This window comes from Heteronotia binoei, chromosome 20 (genome assembly GCF_032191835.1).
Source record: "Heteronotia binoei isolate CCM8104 ecotype False Entrance Well chromosome 20, APGP_CSIRO_Hbin_v1, whole genome shotgun sequence".
In the NCBI taxonomy this organism is placed as follows: domain Eukaryota; kingdom Metazoa; phylum Chordata; class Lepidosauria; order Squamata; family Gekkonidae; genus Heteronotia; species Heteronotia binoei.
In genome coordinates this window covers 16,736,020-16,758,245 of record NC_083242.1, presented here as the reverse complement: position 1 = coordinate 16,758,245, position 22,226 = coordinate 16,736,020, and the positions used below count along the sequence as shown (strand labels likewise).

At 47.3% G+C, this 22,226-nt stretch overlaps 1 protein-coding gene across 1 annotated transcript; it reads left to right on the top strand.

Moving 5' to 3' along the window:
• Nucleotides 1–1,293: 1,293 nt before the first annotated feature.
• NME3 (NME/NM23 nucleoside diphosphate kinase 3) lies at nucleotides 1,294–16,077 on the top strand. The gene is made up of 5 exons (XM_060260542.1): nucleotides 1,294–1,464; nucleotides 2,996–3,126; nucleotides 6,056–6,157; nucleotides 7,220–7,332; nucleotides 14,833–16,077. The coding sequence occupies exons 1-5, from the start codon at nucleotides 1,422–1,424 to the stop codon at nucleotides 14,948–14,950; spliced, it is 507 nt and encodes a 168-aa protein (XP_060116525.1). The 5' UTR covers nucleotides 1,294–1,421; the 3' UTR covers nucleotides 14,951–16,077.
• Nucleotides 16,078–22,226: the final 6,149 nt, after the last annotated feature.

The following is a 22,226-nucleotide window of genomic DNA, read 5'->3' as shown; positions in this document are numbered from 1 at the left end:
CTTCAGCTGTGCTTGATTTTGTTGTGAAAGCAACATCATCGCAGAATCAGAAATGACTGGTGCTTGCACAGGGGACTACCTTTTATTATGCTGCCTTTCCATCCAGTCAGAGTCCCCAAGGCAGCACGCATAAATAGGACGATAGCCCTATGATATTTCTATGCTCTGGTCTTGCCCTCCGCAAGAGCAGAAAGAAGCTACTGATCTCTTGGAAATGGAATAGACAGTATGATGGTGGTTTCATTTCGTTTCGATGTAAAAATCATATGAACTCATGAGGATCTGTTTAAAATCATTTAGAGCCAAGTTTTACCAGTCCCCATATATACATGCATAACACCATGGGGGGGGGGGGGGGGGGGGGAATACAGTACATTAAAATGTATACCCCAAGCAGTGCAATGACTGGATGACTAAGATTAGAAAACGGCACGGTGCGAGAGGGTTGCCAAGTCCAATTCAAGAAATATCGGGACTTTGGGGGTGTAGGAGACACTGGGGTGGAGCCAGGAGCAAGGGTGTGATAAGCATAATTGAACTGCAAAAGGAGTTCTGGCCATCATATTTAAAAAGATCAGCAATCTTTTAAATGCCTTCCCTCCACTGGAAATAATGAAGGATAGGGGACACCTTATTTGGGGGCTCATAGAATTGGACCCCCTGGTCCAATCCTTTTGAAACTTGGAGGGTATTTTGGGGAGAGGCACCGGATACTATGCTGAAAATTTAGTGCCTCTACCTCAAAAAACAGCCTCCCCAGATACCCACGGATCAATTCTCCATTATTATATGTCTCCATAGGGAATAATGGAGTGGCCAGCAGACATTTCCCCCCCCCCCGTTACCCCAAAGCGGGGGGAGAGCCTCCAAACCGGGAGATCTCCTGCCCCCACCTGGGGATTGGCAACCCTACAGTGCAAACAAGATAACACGGACAAATAAAAGACGTCCATAAACTGCAAAACAAACCGTTGCGCAACCCAATAAACTCGCAAATGCCGAAGATCTTTATTTCTGCTCAAGAGGGCCCGTCTGCCCATTTGACCTTTAAAGTCCCTCTGAAACTCAAGTCTTCGTCTTCGTACGTCCCGGAAAAGCACTCTGCGCGCTCTCAGGAGCTCTCGTTGCATAGGTTGCAAAACTTCCCCGTTACAGCCTGATCGAGGGCGGGCCGAAGAGGCCCCCTCCCCAATGCAAATGCAAGGCTGCAAGAGCGGATTTTGCCCCTCCCACTGCAAATGCAAGGCTACAAGAGCGCGCTTTGCCCGGGGCGTGCAAAGCCCAGCTAGGCAAGGAGGGCTTCTCCATTGCAAAAGCGGCGCGCGTCGAGTCTCTCCCCCCGCCCCCCCGGCGTGCGCGCTCCCGATCGCTCGCCTTGCCAGGCGCGGCCCTTCTCGGGTGTGGGGCAACCGAGCAGCACCATGATCTTCCTCCTGGCCCTCTTCGCCAGCATCTTCCAAGCGGGTGAGTTGCAAAGGCAAACGGTGCCCGCCGCCAGGGTCCCCCAGGGGCGCCCGGGGAGGGTTTTTTCCCTCCGCTCCGCGCCCGCTTTTGTGCAAGCGCCGGCCGGTCCTCATTTGCCTGGAAGGCCACGCCGGCTCGCTCCTTTTCATTCTCTGAGAGGGAGGCCTTGCAAATGCTGGGAGGGGTTGCACCGTCGCAGACTGAAACCTGAGAGCGGCGGGAGGGGGGGCGGTCTTTCTGCCTTTTTCCCATTGGAAATAAGACTCCATTCGTTTGAATGTGTGAGAGACGATTGGACAGCTAAGACCTGGCTTAAGCAGCTCCTATTGATCCCTCAAGGGGAATGTTTCTTGTCCTACATCAGGGGTGGCCAAACTTGCTTAACATAAGAGCCACCTAGAATAAGCATCAGATGTTTGAGAGCTGCAAGACATGACTGTCAGGTATTTGAGAGGCACAAGACATGATTGTCAGACGTCTGAGAGCCACAAGACACGAATGTCAGATGGTTGAGAACCGCAAGGAAGGAAGGAAGGCAAATAGGAAGAGGGAGGAGGGAGGGAGAGGAGGAAAGAAAGCAACTTTAAATGCGTTCTCCAAGCCGCAGGCTGGCTTGGCGAATTGATTTAAAGGGACAAATGCCTTCTGCAGCCCAGCAGGTGGGGCGGTGGGGGCTTTGAGAGCCGCGTGTTATGTGTGAAAGAGCCATGGTTTGGCCACCCCCGTCCTAGATCCCCCATGTTTGCAGTTATCTTCTTCTTTTAAAAAAAAGATCCAGGTGGGCAGCCATGTTGGTCTGAAGCAGTAGAATAGATTTTGCGGCCAGTGGCACCTTGAAGACCAACAAAAGGTTATTCAGGGTATAAATAAACTTTCACATTTATTCATCATCATCATCATCTTTTCACATGCACACGAAAGCTCATACCTTGAGTAAACTTCTGTTGGTCTTAAAGGTGCCCGTGGATTCAAAATCTGTTTTAAAAAGTTTTTCAGACCCAAACCTGCCTTGGAACCTCTGCTTTTTCCATGTGTGTACAGTGCACTCCGCACATGCGCAGAGGCACTTCCTCTGTTTACAGCTGGAGCTGTTAGCATTGAAAACAGCCTTTGAAGTTGGGCTCCCAGGTTCTGAGCAGAGCCAGATTAACAATTAGGCCAAGTAGGCACTGCCCTATGAGCCCCTGTGCCTTTAGGGGTCTCGGCCACCTTTCCCCCACAGCCCCCCCCCCGCTTGCAGCCCTCCCAGCCTCCATGCACAGCCAGCAGCTGAGCCGCTCTTTGCCCAGTTTGCCTGGTGAGGCTGTTGCCAGGTTTGCCTCTCCTCTGCAGCTTAGTAAAAGGGGCTTTTAAGAAGGTGCCTGCAGGCTGCAGGGGGGGCTGTGAGTAGTGGGGCGGATACTCAGACTCTGAGATAATTTGCAAGGCCCCCCCCCCAAGATTTCAGTTGCCTAGGGGATTCCACAGGGTTTAATCCAGCACTGGTTCTGAGGACCCAGCTCGTGTTCCTAAGGCTCTTCTCCTTTTCCAGCTTACACGGGGGTCAACGAACGCACCTTCCTTGCCATCAAGCCCGATGGGGTGCAGCGCCATCTGGTGGGCGAGATCATCAGGCGCTTTGAGAGGAAGGGCTTCAAACTGGTGGCCATGAAGCTCATGCAGGTAACAACCGGCTGCACTGTCCCTTCCCTCCCTTTGCCAAGGGCCAGTGGGAGGGGCACTGTAATGGGGTCCCAGCCTAGGAAGTCCTGCGTTCAGTTTATTGTTTGGCCTGGGGCCAGTTTCTGCCTCTGCCTGGATGGATGAAATGGATCTTTTTCTAGCAGGAGCTCTTCTGCATATTAGGCCATGCCCCCTGATGTAGCCAATCCTCCCGGAGCTTAGTGGGCTCTTTGCATCTTTTCACATGCACACGAAAGCTCATACCTTAAGTAAACTTCTGTTGGTCTTAAAGGTGCCCGTGGATTCAAAATCTGTTTTTAAAAGTTTTTCAGACCCAAACCTGCCTTGGAACCTCTGCTTTTTCCATATGTGTACAGGATTGGCTCCATCAGGGGTGTGTAGCCTGATATGCAAAGGAGCTCCTGCTAGAAAAAGAGCCCTGAGTATAGCTCAGCACAGGAATAAGGTGGTTACTGCTGGATGCATTTGGCTGTCTAAGAGGGCACAGCTTACTGAGTGCCTGATCCTAGGTGCGTTCTTACTTCTGGGGTGCAGTTTTGCTCTGCTCCTTTAAGGAGGGGATCGGAGGAGAGGAGCTGTTCACATTGCATCTCTGTGTTCTTGGAGAGTCACTTCAGTGTCTCTTGCTTTATTTATTTGACTTAAAAAACATCTGGAGTAGAGGTCCATCAGTGGCTGTTAGCCACTGCATATTGTTGGAACTCTCTGTCTGGGGCAGTGGTGCTCTGCATTCTTGGTGCTTGGGAGATCGCAGTGGGAGCGCTTCTAGTGTCCTGGACCTCCTGATGGCACCTGGGTTTTTTGGCCACTGTTTTGACACACAGTGTTGGACTGGATGATCCATTGGCCTGATCCAGCATGGCTTCTCTTATGTTAAACCATCCTCCCCCTTCATTGGGCTCAGAGTGGCGAACAACATTTTGATACGTTTCAAGAAATACACTTGCAATCAGTGTAACAGTTCAGAACAATGAACGAGTCTAGGATTGGATCCAGGTGGGGCAGCCATGTTGGTCTGAAGCAATAGAACAAAGTAGGAGTCAAGCAGCTCATTTGAGACCAACAAAGTTTTATTTGGAATGCAAGCTTCCATGTGCTAAAAGCACACTTCATCAGACAACGAAATGGGGTATAGTGAGCAGAGTTACATGTCGCTGCCCCCCAGCTGTATGTAAGTCTGCTCACTGTCCCCTATTTCATTGTCTGATGTCTGCATGCATATGAAAGCTCACATTCTCAATAAAACTTCATTGGTCATAAACCGGGGTGGCCAAACTTGTTTAATGTAAGAGCTACATAGAATAAATGTCAGATGTTGGAGAGCCACAAGGAAGGAAGGAAGGAAATAGATGGGGATGGAAGTGGAGGTGGAAAGAAAGCAACTTTAACTTTATGTGCATTCTCCAAGCCGCTGGCTGGCTTCGAGAGCCACTCAAAATGTGTAGAAGAGCCACATGTGGCTGCCGAGCCACAGTTTGGCTACCCCTGCTCATAAAGGTGTTACTGGAGTCAAGAATTATTTCAGATGGTGTTGGTTATGTCATTTCCTGTTAAAGGGAGGAAGATGAAGGAAAGGTAGAGGAGGCCAGGCTCAATGACAAGCCCGTTGCTGCCTCAGCCACAGACCTGGTAGAACATCTCTGACTTACGGGCCCCGCAAAATTACACTGAGTCCTGCAGGCATGGGTTCCATTAGGGCTAAAAAGGCCCTGGCTGTGGCTGAAGACAGCTGGATCTCTTTCGGGCCAGGGATCACCATGAAGTTCTTCTCCCCGGAGCGTAATGCTCTGCGGTGGGTGTGCCAGGAGAGGTGGTCCCATAGATACAGTAGTCCCAGACTGCTTTGGGGCCTTAAAGGGTAATACCAGAACATTGTTCTGTCCTTTACTCTTGCCCTCTTTTGACAGTCTGTTCCAGGACTGGGGATAACAACTTGCTGGCTGTTTCCCTCCTTCTGAAAATCAAAGAACTCCTGACCACCACTAGGGTCCACTGGTTCCTCTTCTATGTAGGTCCCCTTCTCATGCATTTGTGCGTTGCAAAGTTGAGTCCCTTCCTGTTCAGGCTAGTGACCTGATTGGTCCAGGAGCTGCCCTGATGGCTTTGCTGAAGTTTCAGGACTGGCATTCGAAAACCTGAAGCCCTTTTGCAGAAGTACCTTGGTCATTTTTGTCAAGTCGGCAGATTCAATAACGAGTCTTCATTGAAACAAAGTATCTAGATTATTGATATCATGGTTCTCGACTACAGTAAGATTGAAAGACTAAAGATCACACAGTAGAATGCAATCATATAAGGTACACTTCAAAGGGATTCTTGAGGGAGGGGTACTATGCAGGGCACATTCACACATTGATGTTACAATTTCTTTCTCAGGCCTGGTTTGGCCTTGAGCGTCTCTTGGCTCCAACCTCCCCCAATGCCAAGCCTGAGAAGGCACGATAAACCCTTTCACATATTTCCATTTCAAAGCAATGCTACATAACAAAGGAAAGGAGGGAGGTGAGGAGAGTTCAAGCTAGCAGCATTGGAATACAGTATGGCTTTACCCAGGATGCTTTTCTCCTGAACCAAAGATTGAGTGCAGGCCTGACCAAAGTTAAGAGCAGACTTGACAATTTTGATAGCCTGTAAGCAAATATGTGAGGGACACCTAAGTGTAGAGACCAATAGTGTTGCAAATGTCTAGGGGGGAGTTCTGGAGTTGTAGCTCATCTCCACGCTGCAGAGATCAGTACATCAGAGGAAATGGCAACTTTGGGTGGGGGGCGGACTTCATGGTGTCACAGCCCCACAGAGGACACTCCTGTCTCCAAGCATCACCCCCAAGGCTGCAAGATTTTGCAAAAGCAGAGAAAGCAGTTCTTTAAAAAACAGCATATGACTAAACGGCGATCTTTCTGGCCAGGCCTCAGAAGAGCTGCTGAAAGAGCATTATGCGGAACATCGGGAACGCCCTTTCTTCATCCGCCTGGTGAAGTACATGAGCTCTGGCCCCATCGTGGTCATGGTGAGTATTGGCCCAAATTAAGGGCACGTTGGCACATGCTTGCCTACAGGAGATGGTGCAGGCTGTTCTTATTCTGTGGCATTTCATCAGGGAGAAGAATCAAAAGAGAAGAATGATAAATGAATCAGCACAATCTCTCATTTATCCTTTTAGAATCATAGAGTTGGAAGGGACCTCCAGGGTCATCTAGTCCAACCCCCTGCACAATGCAGGAAACTCACAAATACCTCCCCCTAAATTCACAGGATCCTCATTGCTGTCAGATGGCCATCTAGCCTCTGTTTCAAAACCTCCAAGGAAGGAGAGCCCACCACCTCCTGAGGAAGCCTGTTCCACTGAGGAACCGCTCTAACGGTCAGGAAGTTCTCCCAGATGTTGAGCTGGAAACTCTTATGATTTAATTTCAACCCATTGGTTCTGGTCCTACCTTCTAAGGCCACAGAAAACAACTCCACATCATCCTCTATAGGACAGCCCTTCAAGTACTTGATGGGGATCCTATCACCTCTCAGCCGCCTCCTCTCCTCTGTTTTAATAACACATATTTCATTTTAAATCTGATTTTTTTTTTGTCCCCCTCCCTACTTTGCTTAGGATTTTGGCTTTAAAAAATCTAGTTACCTTGCTGTGTGGTAAAGCACCTACTTATTGTCTTTTGCATTTATATACATGTGTGTAAGCGCATATGCAATTGTGTCCTCATCTTTTTTTTAAAAAGCCCGCTTTGGTGGGGTAGGGCGGGATATAAATCAAATAAATAAATAAATGAAAACCTGCAAAATTACATGGGATGGGATGGGAAGAGGGAGTGATATCGCCAGCCAGGAGGCTCTGCACAGCCTGTTCTTGCTAGAATTGGGAAGAACTGGTCATTCTTGGTGTATCGTACTAGGAAAAAAGGAAACTGGAAACCTCTATGGGAACATTGCAGGGGAAGGACCAGGCCCAAGACCGCTGGATTTCACAGAGAACCAATTTCCCCTCCATGTGTCAGGTTGGCCAAGGGACCCAGGACAAAATTTACCCTGCAAGAGAATTCCCTTTCCTTTCCTCTGGCCGCAGGTATGGCAAGGGCTGGATGTGGTGAAAACCGCTCGCCTGATGATCGGAGAAACCAACCCTGCGGATTCCAAGCCCGGAACTATCCGAGGAGACTTCTGCATTGACGTCGGCAAGTGAGTGAAAGCCCTTCCGTCCTGAAGGCATGGAAAGCATCCACCCTTGACTCTGAAGGAGTCTAGAACAATGAGGGGAAAGTGCTATCTCTGTACCAGATCATGTGGCCCTGGTTTCAAGGGGAGAAGAAGCAGGGAAAGGAGGAATGCTGTTGGCAGAGGAAGCAAGCAGCCCTTTATCCAGGCCTAAGGAAAGAATTTAAATCAGGGGTGTCAAACATGCGGCCCTCAGAGGGCTCCTATCAGGCCCCCAAGCAACTGGCTATCATTTGTTTCATTCTCCCTCTCTTTTGCTTCCTTCTGCATCCCAGCTTGCTCTGCCAGGCTTGCTCAATTGCACAGGAACTACAGAGCAAAGCCTCTATTTTCCCCATTGGTTGAGGCTCCTCCCTTAGGAAAGAAGGGTAGCTTGCTTTGCCATGCTCTCTCAATCACACAGCAGAGCTACTGAGCCAAGCCTCTCTTCCTTCTATTGGCTGAGGCTCCCCCCCCCCCTCCAGTCCCCTGGGCAAGAAAGAAAAGAGCCAGAGTTTCCTTTGCTCAGTTCCCTAGATCACATAGGAGAAATACAAAGAAAGCACCTTCAAGACCAACAGGTGCTACTGTTTTATGTTTTATTTTAAGCTTTAAAAAAATGTTGTGTTTTTCTGTGTCCCTTATAAAGTTTATATCTCTGAAATCTGGCATTTCATTTTATGACACACGTGGCCCAGCCCGACAAGCAGCATTCCCTCTAAGCTGAGTTAGCATGAGCTAGCTCATAGATTTTTAGCCTCTAGCTGACATATTTGTCTTAACTCAGGAAGGATGACTCCAGAGCACAATAATTTATGCAGTAGCTCAGAACTTTAATGCCAGTAGCTCACAAAGTAGAATCTTTGCTCACAGGACTCTGCAGCTTAGAGGGAACATTGCCAGCAAGGTCTCATTTATGTCAGATCCGGCCCTCATAACGAAAGATTTGACACTCCTGATTTAAATTGTGAGAGAGCAACAGTTGAGGTTTCCAGAAAGTGACCATTGACTTGAGGATGGGCAGGAGAGATCCGAGGCCAGGCATGGCGGTAGAAAAACCGTCCTCCATGCCTAGCGAGTGACAAGCAGTTCTGGGCGAAGGAGCCCCCAGAAACGGCTTGGCAAGGGTTTGTCACACAGCAAAGCAACTGTTTCTGTGAAGAGAAGCCAAGATAAACAGGTTGCTTACCTGTAACTGATGATCTTCGAGTGGTCATCTGTGCAGTCACACACATGGGTCTTGCCGCAGGCAATGAATCCATTCCTCGGAGTTCCAATAGCTCGCCTATAGCGCTTTTGGCGCGCTCCCCTCCCGCCCTGGGGAGCAGGCAGCGACCGCGCATGCCTGGAGCGGGGGGGGAGCGCCCATTCCACTCAGTTTCTTCCAGCCGCCGCTGACCTAACACAGTACAGAGTTAAATAACAATCACAGGAAGCCAGCAGCGGGGAAGGCTGGGTGGGCGTGTGTGACTGCACAGATGACCACTCGAAGATCATCAGTTACAGGTAAGCAACCTGTTTATCTTCTTCGTGGTCTCTGTGCAGTCCCACACATGGGTGACTAGCCAGCTGAGTAACCTGGAGGAGGGTGCTGGTAAAAGAAGAAAGTTAGTCACATAAGAAAACAGATCATGTTCCAAGACATAGAGGCAGAAGCGAAAACACTCACCATACTTCAGTGGAAGATGGATCGGAGAACTGCTTGGCCGAAAGAGGCGTCTCGTCTCGCACGAACGTCCAAAGCGTAATGGGAGACGAACGTGGAAGGAGAGGACCACGATGCAGCTGCACAGATGTCCTCTAAGGAGACGCCCTGTAGAAAAGCCGAAGACGTGGAGACCGCTCTAGTAGAGTGGGCCTTGAGGCCTTCGGGAAGAGGCTGTTTAGCCAGTTCGTAACACAACCTGATGGCACTAACTACCCATTTGGATAGTCTTTGGGTAGAAATTTTGTGTCCTTTACGTGGTTTACCGTAGGCCACAAACAGGTTAGGGTCCTTACGGAAAGGTTGTGTGCGATGCAGATAGAAGGCTAGCGCCCTTCTGACATCCAGAGAATGCAGGGATCGCTGTCCCTGGTCCGACGGGTTAGGGAAAAACGTTGGTAACGCGGTGGAGGTAGACAGATGAAACTTGGAGACAACTTTGGGGAGGAACGTAGGATCCGGTCTTAAGACAACCTTGTCCCTATGAAAGATGGTGTAGGGAGGGTCATGTCTGAAGGCACATAAGTCACTTGCCCGCTTACCCGAGGTGAGGGCTATTAGCAATGCTGTCTTCCAAGAGAGAAGATTGAGCTGTATTGTCGCCATGGGTTCAAAGGGCGCCTTCATTAGACAGGAAAGAACAAGGGATAAACTCCACGTTGGGACGAATGGTTTAACCGGTGGATGTAGGTGCAGCATTCCTTTGAGGAAGGATTTAGATAAGGGGTGAGAGAACACTGTCCTGCCGTCGATAGTGTCATGGAATGCCGAGATGGCAGACAAGTGTACTTTAAGTGAAGAGTAGCACAAGCCTGATTTCTGCAGAGATAGGAGATAATCTAAAATCAGGTTCAGAGGTGTTACCTCAGGAGTCCAATGATAGGGTGCAACGAAGGAACAAAAGCGCTTCCATTTGCGTTGGTACGAGAGTCTAGTGGAAGGCTTCCTTGCGTTGAGAAGAATATTGGTCACTTCTGTGGAGAGGCAGGTGAGTGTATCCTCCAAGCGGTGAGGGCCAGAACCCGAGGGTTGTGATGAAGTACCTGGCCGTTCGCCTGCGAGAGAAGGTCTCCCACGATCGGGAGGCGGCGGTAAGTGTGTTGTGACATTTGCAGAAGTTTGGTGAACCATGGTTGCCGTGGCCACCACGGTGCGATAAGGATGCAGTCCGTGCCATCCCGTGCGACCTTCGTCAACACGCGTGTCAGTAGGGGGGTTGGCGGAAAAATGTAGTGGAGGGGACCTCTCCAGAGATGTAGGAAGGCATCGTCGCCCTTCCTGCAGTAGAAGCGGTGACATTTGGCATTGTCCCTGGAGGCAAAGACGTCCACCCTGGGGGTCCCGAAGCACCTGAAAATCCGACGAAGGTAGGTCAGATTGATGGACCATTCGTGGTCGTCTATACGTATCCTGCTTAGGGAGTCGGCCAATACATTCTGTACACCTGGGAGGTGGATGGCGGTCATGTGGATGCTGTGTTTGATACACCATTCCCAGAGCAGAGTGGCTATGCGACATAGTCGAGGGGATCTGGTGCCTCCCTGCTTGTTTACATAAAATACTGTCGCCATGTTGTCCGTGGAAATCTGGATGTGGCGACCCGCAATGAGAGGAAGGAAGGATTGAAGAGCTCTGTGTACTGCAATCAGTTCTAAGCAGTTTATGTGCAGGGTCCTCTCCTGAGGGGTCCAGAGACCTCTGACAGTCTTGCCTTCCAAGTGGGCTCCCCATCCCCACATGGAGGCGTCTGTTGTCACGATAGCCGTTGGAGTAGTTGGTAGGAACGGCATGCCTTCGAGGAGGTTGTCGAGGCTGGTCCACCAAGTGAGAGAAGGAAGGACTCTCCTGGGGACGGTGAGCAGGGTGCTCTGAGGTTGCACGTGAGGCCGGTAGGCACGTACGAACCAGAGCTGAAGTGGTCTCATTCGTAGCCTGGCGAAGAGGAGGACTGCTGTAGTAGCGGCCATCAGACCTAAAAGACGCTGAATAGTTAGGGCCGGTTGGATGGGATGTAGCTGGACCATCCTGGCAAGGGTGATGATAGTCATAGCACGGTCCTCTGGGAGGAAGGCACGGTGGATAGAGGTGCGAAGATGGGCCCCTATGAAGCAGAGCTGTTGAGTGGGGGTGAAGTGCGATTTTGTAACATTCACCCGCAGGCCTAGAGACTCCAGCAGGAGAAGGGCTTCGTGGAGATTGGACTCGAGCTGGTCTGGGGTCGGTGCAATGAGGAGCGAATCGTCGATGTACGGGAAGACCGTGATGTTTCGTAGTCGAAGAGCAGCTGCCACCACCGCCATGCACTTGGTAAATACCCTGGGTGCGGTGGAGAGGCCGAATGGTAGGGAGATGTACTGATAATGATGTTGGCCCATCGCAAACCGGAGGTATCTGCGATGCTGAGGTCGAATAGTCACATGGAAATAAGCGTCCTGAAGATCTAGGGAAGCCATCCATGAATCCTTCGGAATCAAGGGCAAGATGGACTGCAACGAGATCATTCTGAATTTTTTGTACAGGATAAATTTGTTTAGCTTCCGAAGATCCAGAATGGGACGCTTGCCTCCATCCCTCTTGGGGACCAGGAAGTACCTTGAGTAGAGTCCCGTTCCCCGGTGTTGGGGGGGAACCGGTTCTATGGCTTTTTTCTGGAGCAGGTCCAGAATCTCGTGATGGAGGTGATGGGATGGAGGGGTAGCAACGAAATAGTGGTGGCGAGGCAGCGAAGCGAACTCTATTGCGTACCCCAGACGTACGATGGTGAGTACCCAGGAGTCGGTCGTGATTGAAGTCCAAGTCCCGTAGAATGGGGAAAGACGCGTGGGGTAAGGTGACTGTATGGGGAAGTCAAAGAGACTGCTTGGTAGGGGGGGATGATTTTTTGGACTGCTGAGGGCGTTGCCTTTGCTGAAAAGAAGGCTTCTGTTGAGCAGGTCTTCTTTTCCAGTATTCAGACTGTTTAGGAGAACGCTGGCGTCTTTGGAAAGATGGTTTCCAAGATTGTTTGCGGCCGAAGGGTTGCGAAGCAGGTTGGGCGACTCCTAGGCGCTTGGCCCTTTTACGGCCGTCGTCAACAGAGGACAAGACCTCATCGGTGGAGGCATGAAAGAGGCCAAGGCCATCAAACGGAAGATCCTCTATCTTCTGCTTGATGTCGGGTTGAAGATTAGTGGATCTCAGCCAAGCATGACGACGCAGGGCAACCGCAGAGGCAAAGACACGGGATGAACAGGAGACCGCATGTCGAATCGAATTAATTTGTTGTTTGGAGACCCTGGAGAGTTCGGAAACCAGGGCTGATGCTGTTCCCTGAGAGGAATCGGGAAGCGATGGTATCAGTGGTGTGAACTGGTTCGCTAGATTAAAAGTATAAGCAGCAAAATAAGCCAGGTAATTGTTAAGCTTCGAGTTGGTGGAAGCAAGTGTGAAGATTTTCCTTGCCAAGGTGTCTAATTTCCTTCCCTCACGATCCGGCGGTGCGGGATGCCTGGAGGGCTTGGCCTTCATGGCAGAATGAACAATTATAGAGTTCGGAGCCGGATGTGATGCAAGGAATTTGGCGTCAGGGGCATGGACTCGATAGAGGGAGTCCAGCCTTTTAGAAGTGGGAGGTACTGATGCAGGTTTGTCCCAAGTCTCCTGAAGACCCTCCAGGTGCACCGGTAGCATAGGAAGCAAGGACCCTGAAGGGAAGTCTGATTGAACCAGGTCATGTACCATGTCCGACACTTTGGGGGAGTCTGCCTGGAGAGGTATCTTCAGTGCCTCCGCCATGGAAGTAATAAGATTGAGATAGGCCTTGGATGCATCGGACGGAGAGAGCCTGAGCTGTTGCGCCGAGTCCGGTGGGAGAGAGGGAGAGTGGTCCTCCGAATCCGAAGAGCCTGGGGACTCCTTTCCCGAGGAAGAGGCCCCCGTGGAGGGGGAGGGTGGATGAACGATCGGTTCCGAGACGGGGGCTGCCTCCGAGGTCTTGGGAGAAGACCGAAGTCTAGAATCCGGGGCCACGGAAACGGTGGCAGAGGCAGTACGCGGTTTAGCCACGTCTCGGTACCGAGGGTGGTCACGGTGATGATGCGAGGGGCCAGCCTCTTGATCAGATGATAGCAGGCGATTGAGGAGTCTGGGTGAGTACTCGAAGTGACTTCGAGGGTCACGAAGCCGAGAAGGGCGGTCGAAGTGGAGCTGAGGCGAATCCTCGCGTCGGGTTGTGCGCGCGTGGCGGGACCGAGGCGAACCGCCATAACGGACCCGTGGAGTCTCGGGATCACGGTGGAAGTAGGAGTCTGACTCGTGGTATCTACGATGGATGTCCCAATCAGAGTGGGAGCCGGAACGGTGACGGGATCTGCCCTGTCGAGGTGAGGGCGATCTGGATAGAGGAGAGTATTCATATCGCCTTCTCGAGTAGTAATCCTGTTGTTCAAAGTAAACGGAGGAACCGGAGTCGTGGCGGCTACGCGGAGAGCGTGATCGAATTCGAATCCGATGGGAGGAAACTTGCGTTGCCGATTCACGGTACAGCGGAGAGAGTGCAACATCGTGGAAGGCGTCAGGTCGCAAAGACGGGCGTAAGTAAGTCTGCGTCGGGTCGGTGGAACGGTCGGGTTCAAGGATCTCGGAAGGTACCACGCTATGTACTGAAGGCGATCGAGATCGAATCGGAATCACCTCCACAGCCGTGGAGGTGTGAGGTGTAAGCCTGGGCATGTCCGTGATGACATCAACCGGGGTCGACAACTCGGACGGCAAGAGTGGTTGGGCTGAACTCGACTGAGCGGTCGAGGACATGGTGCTGCGGGGCTTTATGGGCGCCGAGTCCGTTGATTCGGAATGACGCGCCGGCTCGGAATGGTGAGGTTTCTTAGGCGCCGAATCCGAGTGCCGAGGCTTCTTCGGCGCCGACTCCGATTCGGGATGACGCAGTTTCTTCGAAGACTTGTGGCCGGCTTCGGCGTGCTTCGAAGGACGTTTCCCGGACTTGTGCGTCTTTTGAGGCTGAGGCGCAGCCGGGGCAGCCGAATCTCCCGCTCGAGGTGGGGGAGGCGGCGAGTCGGAGGTGGGCATAGCCCGCAGAGACCGTTCTAAGAGGAAGGCCTGTAGTCGTGCGGCGCGGTTTTTGCGTGCCTGCTTGCCAAAGTTTGCACAATGCGGGCAAGCGTCGACTCGATGGCCCTCCCCGAGGCAGAAAAGGCAGTGGCTGTGGCCGTCTGTGGTGGGAATTTTAGCCCCACAGTGCCTACACTTTTTGAAGGTAACCTTCCCTTCCATACGCCCCGGACGGTGGGGGGGGGGGGAGAGGGAAGGGCGGGAAGGGACGGGTATGGAAAAAGAGAGTTAAAAGCGCAGAAACGGGGTTCTTTTCTTTTTTTTTTTTTTTTTTGTATATTTTTTAGGACGAAACGGGAGAAAGAGAGAACGATACCAGTCAAAGTAGAGATGAGATGAGCTGAGGAGAGACGAGCTAAGGAAGAGCGCAGCGAGGAAGGTGTTGTCCGGGCGGCGGAAAGGAAGAAACTGAGTGGAATGGGCGCTCCCCCCCCGCTCCAGGCATGCGCGGTCGCTGCCTGCTCCCCAGGGCGGGAGGGGAGCGCGCCAAAAGCGCTATAGGCGAGCTATTGGAACTCCGAGGAATGGATTCATTGCCTGCGGCAAGACCCATGTGTGGGACTGCACAGAGACCACGAAGAAGATCCTGCGGTGTCCCATTTTTTTTGTGTGTGGGGGGGGTGGAGAGACATCCCACTTGCATGTCGGAAACCTTTCTCCCTTCCCTACAGGAACATCGTTCACGGCAGTGATTCGGTGGAGAGCGCCCAGCGCGAGATCCCCCTCTGGTTCCGCAAAGATGAAATTACCTGCTGGGAGGACAGTACAGACCACTGGATCTACGAGTAGGAAGGGGGGATCCGGAGTGCTGCTGTTGGCTTACAGTGACTCCTCTTTCCCGGAACTCTTTGTTCTTCTGCAGTGGGGAAAGGAAAGGGGAAAGGGGAGAGGATTCTGGGTCTGAAAGATCTCAGCCCACTGCAATAAAATACTTGATTCCCTCCCCATCATAGCTTTTTGGTGCAACACTTGAGTGGGATCCTGCTGCTATAAAATTTTTTTAAAAGGATCCTGTCTTTTGCTGTAGAATGTATCATTCAAAGCGCTTCTTTAAAAGTGCCTCCCTTTTAAGAACCTGAAGACCCCTGTTCTTGGGTTTGGAACAGCTTCGTTTGGCCAGAACCCCACCTTCAAAACAAGGTGGATGCAATGGGGCGGGGGGGGGGGGGAGTTGCTGCACTACAAACGTAGCATCGCTTTATTTTCCTCCACTTTTTAAAAAAGCAAAATCAGTGTTGCTTTCCTTGATTACCTTGTTCAATTCCTCTTGGGTGGGGAAAGGATAATAACCGATAAGGCAGAAGGAACATTGCCATGATGTTATTCCCACCACCCTATCCAAACAGGACAAATTAGGTGAGGAAACTGTCCTCTGTGCATGCGAGGGAATCTGTGTCCAGCAGCAACACTGCAAGAGGGACTGGTTTTTATAAAATGAGACGGGAGTTTTGACAAGGCTGTTGGGTGGGAAAGGGCTCCGTGTTCCTGATGCCTCCGCCCCGTCATCCCAATAACAGTCCACACACGCCTTCCAGTCTTCAAGGAGAGCCAGTTTGGTGTAGTGGTGAAGTGCGCGGACTCTTATCTGGGAGAACCGGGTTTGATTCCCCACTCCTCCACTTGCACCTGCTGGAATGGCCTTGGGTCAGCCATAGCTCTCGTAGGAGTTGTCCTTGAAAGGGCAGCTGCTGTGAGAGGCCTCTCAACCCCACCAACCTCACAGGGTGTCTGTTGTGGGGGAGGAAGGTAAAGGAGATTGTGAGCCGCTCTGAGACTCTTTGGAGTGGAGGGTGGGATATAAATCCAATATCATCATCTTCCTAGGAAAGTCTTTTTGCGTTTTTAAATATGTACAGGATAACTTTGAAATAAGTGGCTGTGAAAAGTGCTTTTGTAAATTAAAATTTTTGAAACTGTTTTGTTGGTCTGGCTGTAACAGAGGCCAAGGAGTGAGCCAAGGGGAGCACTGAAGACACACCAGAAAGTTCCAGTCCAGTCAAGGACTGCAAGAATGCAGTGGCTCTCGCCTGGGCTGGCAGCAACTCAAAACAGTAATCACACAAAGCCAATAAAAGTACTAGCCTGATTAACTGTATACCAGGACTGGTCAAACTTGCTTAATGTAAGAGCCATATGGAATAAATGTCAGATGTTTGAGAGCCACAAGAGAGAGAGGGGGAGGGAGGGAGGAAGGAAGGAAAATAGATGAGGAGGTGGAAAGAAAGCAGCTTTATATGCTTTCTCCAAGCTGACCAACAGGGTTCTGGGGGCTTGGAGAAGGCATTTAAAGTTAAAACTGCTTTCTTTTGAGAGCCACACAATATGCATGAAAGACCCACATGTGGTTCCTCAGCTGCAGTTTGGCCACCCCTGCTGTATCCTGTCTCTCTCTTGGGCACAAAAAGGGTCTTCCCTAACATCTGACACTGGCATCCAGACTTCCTGCATGCAAAGTATGCCCTCCCCCCTTTCTTCTATTCCTTCCCACCACCTGTCAGATGCCAGGGACACAACCGGGGCTCTGCAGCAGGCCAAACAGGTGCTTCTACCGCTGCATGAAATTTGTTGGCAAACTTTATGAAGCTGCCGTCCTATCCACTGATGCACCAGGTCCAGTAGGGCTTGGCAGATTTTCTCCAGTCCAATTCTTTATCTGAGGATGCCCAAGACTGAACCTCGGAGAGCCAGTCTGGCATGGTGGTTAAGTGTGCGGACTCTTATCTGGGAGAACCGAGTTTGATTCCCCACTCACTTCACATGCAGCTGCTGGAATGGCCTTGGGTCAGCCATAGCTCTTGCAGGAGTTGTCCTTGAAAGAGCAGCTGCTGTGAGCTCTCTCAGCCCCACCCACCTCACAGGGTGTCTGTTGTGGGGGAGGAAGGTGAAGGAGATTGTAAGCCATTCTGAGACTCTGTCCTTGAAAGGGCAGCTGCTGTGAGAGTCCTCTCAGCCCCACCCACCTCACAGGGTGTCTGTTGTGGGGGAGGAAGATATAGGAGATTCATTTTTTTTTTTTTTTTTAATATTTATATATTTATTGCTTATAAATTATATACAAACATATTGTTAACAAATAAGTAATTTCAGTCACTTAGTGCACAAGTAATAAATGTATAATTAATCTTATATAGGATTAACAGCATCCTATTACCTATCATGTAATCTAATGAGGTGAAACCCATGGTATTGAAACAGTACCGCTACACATTATCACCGACTCTCTTTATCTAATAAAAATAGATTAATAACAAATAACAAATAAACATTTAAGTTTAATTATTTTCTAACCACAGATATATTTTTTCCCATCTTCTTTTTGCTTCTTCCTTCGTATTTCCTTTCATCATACTAGCTAGGATATCCATTTCAGCCACCCTCAAAATTTTTTGGATAATTTCCTCCTTCTTAGGGAATGTTTTAGACTTCCAGTTTTGGGCGAATAGAATTCTGGCCACGGTTATAATATATATCATAATAAATTCATCCTCACGTGGAACCTCCTCTTTAACTAAAGATAACAACATAATTTCTGGTTTGAGGGCAAAATTAGTTTTAAGTATTTCAACCAAGATTTTATGAATTCCCTGCCAATATTTTTTAGACATTTTACAAGACCACCATAAGTGGAAATAGGTTCCTGCTTTAGTATTACATTTCCAACAGATAGGTGGAATATCTTTATTAATTTTATTCAATAAAACTGGTGTAATATGCCATCTATAAAAAAGTTTCAAAAAGTTTTCACGAAGGTTTACCGGTTTTATGATCTTATAATTGTTCTTCCAAAGCGTCTCCCATTGATCCAGTGTAATGGTAATCTTCAAATTCTCAGCCCATTTGAGCATCACATTTTTGACAGTTTCGTCCTCCAATTTAATATGTAAAAAATAATTGTAAACTTTCTTAATCATTTTATCAGTTTTCGTGGCTAATAATATATCAAAATCAAAATTTGCTCTTGTAAACCCTTGTGTCTTGTCTTTATTATATTTAGCTATGATTTGCGTCATTGTCCACCAGTCTATTAAAATTCCTCTTGCTTCTATGTCCTCCTTCTGTTTTAATTTATCATTTTCATCTAATAGGTCTTTGTATCTTATTATCGTCTCTAAGGGCTGCGATTGGGGTCGTTTTGAAGCCTCCACAGGGGACAGCCACCTAGGTGTTTTGTTATATATTTTCCTCCTTATTTTTGTCCAGACTTGTAATAAAGATTTGCGAATAAGATGGTTTTTGAAATACTTTTGAGGTTTTTGAATGTACCACATATTGGCATGCCATCCAGCTTGTAGATCCGAGCCTTCTATCGCAAGAAGTCGGAAATCTTCTAACATAATCCAATCTTTGAGCCATAAAATTAAACAAGCAGTATGATATATCTTATAATCAGGAAGACCAAGACCTCCATTTTCTTTTCTATCTGTAAGAATTTTCCAACTAATTCTTGGTTTTTTCCCCTGCCATATAAATTTTTTCGAAAGCTGGTTAAGGTCTACAAAAAACGAATCTTTTACAACAAACCCTGCTGTCTGAAACAGAAATAAAACTTTAGGAAGAATAACCATTTTAAGCAAAGATACTCTCCCCATAAATGATAATTTCAGATTTTCCCATTTTTTAAAGGAGGACGCTATTTCCTTCAGTACAGGCACGTAATTATCTTCATATATAGTGCTACATTTTTCGGATATTACTAATCCCAGATATTTTATTTTCCTAGCCCTTTGAAATCCCGATTTCCTTTCGAGTTCTGATATTACTTGTCCAGACATATTTTTGGTTAACATTTTTGACTTGTTTATGTTAATCTTCAACCCGGCAACTCTCCTATAATCTGCTAAATGGTCCAAAACTGCATCAATTGAGTCCAATGGGTTTTGAAGGACCAGGACCATATCGTCTGCATATGCTAACATCTTATAATTTTGGCCTTTAACTTTTATACCCTCAACTCTACTATCAGTCCTGATTGTCTCCATAAACAACTCCAGAGTAAAAATAAATAATAAAGGGGACAGGGGACAACCTTGCCTTGTACCCTTACTGATACAAATTTCTTCAGTCAAATCTCCATTAATTATAAACTTTGCGTATTGTTTATCATATATAGCCCGGATACTATTTACAAATTTTCCACCAAAATCATATTTATCGAAAAGATCTAACATAAAATCCCAATCCAGATTATCAAATGCTTTCTCCGCGTCTAAAAATAAAAGTGCTAATTGTTTGTCCCTATTAACCTCAAAGTATTCTAAAAAATCAAATATCAACCTGGTGTTTGTTCGGAGATGTCTTCTTGGTAAAAACCCTGTTTGATCGGGGTGGATAATTTCCCTCAAGATCATCTTTAATCTGTTTGAGAGTATAGTTGTGAATATTTTATAATCTATGTTTAATAAAGATATGGGACGATAATTCCCTATATCATCTACTTCTTTACCGGGTTTTGGAATGAGGACCACATTACTGTGCCGCCATGACTCTGGGATAACAGCAGTACACCAAACCTCCTCTATTAACAATTTAAATGGATCCACTAATTTCTCTTTAAAAATTATGTAGTATTCCGGAGGTATGCCGTCCGGACCTGCTGCCTTATTACGTTTTATTTTATTCCACGCTTCTACTATTTCCACCATTGTTATCGGTCCGGATAGTAGTTCTCTCTGCTCAGATGTTAATTTTGTCCGAATCTTGGTCCTAAGATAGTCTTCCTGATCCGCCTTATTTCTGTTTTCTTTGGTGTATAATTTCTTGTAGAAGTCTTGCACAATCACTTTCATAACCTCCATGTCTGAAGTATTCTGCCCGTTCTGACTCTTTAGTGTTTTAATCATCCTCTTTTCTCTCTCTTTCCTAATCTTATAGGCTAACCATTTACCTGGTTTATTAGCATTTTCAAAAAAATACGCTTTCGAATAAGCTATCTTTCTCTCCATCTGTTCTAGGTATATTAAATGTATTTTATGTTGTAGTAATCTAATTTCAGACCTAAGCTCTGTCAAAGTAGGATTAGATTTGAACAAAGTTTCTTTAGTTTTAATTAAGTCGGTCCATTTCAATAAATCTTTACTTTCTTCACGCCATTTTTTTGCGGTATAGCTAATGGTCAGGCCCCTAAAATAGGCTTTACTAGCCTCCCAAATTGTTGAGTGCAATACATCCTTCTGTGTATTTATCGAAAAGAAAGCCTTCAGTTCCTCCTCTATATATCGGATAAATTCCTTGTCCTTCAACAGATTTACGTTCATTCTCCAACCCAGTTTCTTTTTAGGAATACTTAACGATAACGTAATAGGCGAGTGATCTGCTATTGTGGAAGGGAGGATCTCCGCTTCCTGTACTACCTTCATTAGGCCTAGCGAAATCCATGTTGAATCAATCCTTGACCACGACTGATGTCTGTTTGAAAAGAAGGTATAGTCTCTTCTTTTAGGGTTGAGAGTACGCCAGACATCCACCAGAGCGAATTCATCGACTAATCTTAAAAAGATTTCTGGGAGAGAATTACTCCTGTTTGTCTTAAATTTCATTTTACCACTTTTTGGGCTTCTATCTACCTCTGGGTTTTCAACAGCATTAAAATCACCTGTAATACAAAGATTTTCAAACTCAACCTCGCTCACCTTAGCATACAACTCTTTATAAAATAATCTCTGATTCTCGTTTGGAGCGTAAACATTAACCAAAAGGAACTTTTTTGAATTATTTATTATTTCAATTTCAATTCCCTGCATTCTGGCTTCTTTGCCCTCAAAAATTAGTTTTGCTTGTAGTCCTTCTTTGACATATGTCACTAGTCCTCTCTTTTTTTTAGTTTCTTCCGATGTTATAAAGGCTTTACCAAGTTTCTTATAGACTAATAAAGTTTCATCTTTTTTCCGCATATGGGTCTCTTGGACGCATAAGATATCTGCTTTCAATTTATACAACTGAGCGAATACACGTTTCCTTTTTGAAGGTGAGTTCAACCCGTTAACATTAACCGAAATAATCTTTAAAGTGTGTACCATGTTTGTTTCTGGGCTATCTATTGAATTCTTTTCTTTTTCTGTAACCTTGTCTCCCTTTTTGTGTCTTCCGTTTGAGGGACCTCCCCCTCTTCCTGATCTTCCGAATCCAAAAGCTGATGTTCTTTTAGTGAATCAATTAATACTAACTGTGTCTCTATTTCTGTTGGATCTCTCCCTTTAAAATTTCCTTTTTGCCAATTATGGCTATAGGTTTTAATAAATTCCTCAAGTTTAGCATGTGAATTTATCCTAAATCTCTTGTTTAAGTACATAAACATTAATCCCTCGGGGACCAACCACCTATACAAAACTCCTTTTTTCTGTAAAGCAATGGCCAACTGCATATACTCTTTCCTTTTGATTCTGATTGCCCACGGTATTTCTTTCATTATCTTTATTTTTGTCCCTTTTATAATCAGCTGTTGATCTCTTCCTTCCCTCCATACTCTCTCCTTAATAATTTTGCGAACAAATCTCAAGTGTACCTCCCTATTAAGGCCATTGTTTTTAGCATAAGTGGTGTTGACTCTATGGACCCAGTCAAATTCCTTCTCTATATCAGTCTGTTCCATTGATAACAGTTCCGCGAGGGCTTCTGTCATTAACTTAACCAAATTTTCGTTCTTTTCCTCTGGTATGTTTAGGAATCTAAGTACATAATCTGCCTGATTCATTTCAAATTGTATGGATTTAACCTCTAGTTTCCCCTGGTTACTTTCTATATCCTCCATTTTATCTTCCATAAGTTTAAATTTACCTTCTATTGTCTTAGTCACATTAACCAATTCAGATATGTCATCCTTTGTTTCATTAAATTTAAGATTAAGACTTTCTATTTTGCCAACTACCTCTTCCATCTGTTTTGTTAACGTCTCCTTCAATTGATTTACTACCTCTAAGAAATTTAATTGAATGTCCTTTAACGCATCCTGTGCCAGTGCCGTCCCCACCGTCTTAGGTTGCCCTGGCGAAAATTTTGTTTTCCCTAGCTGAGACATTGTAATTTGTTAACCTAAATAATTACCAACAGCAGTAAATCATATCCAGCA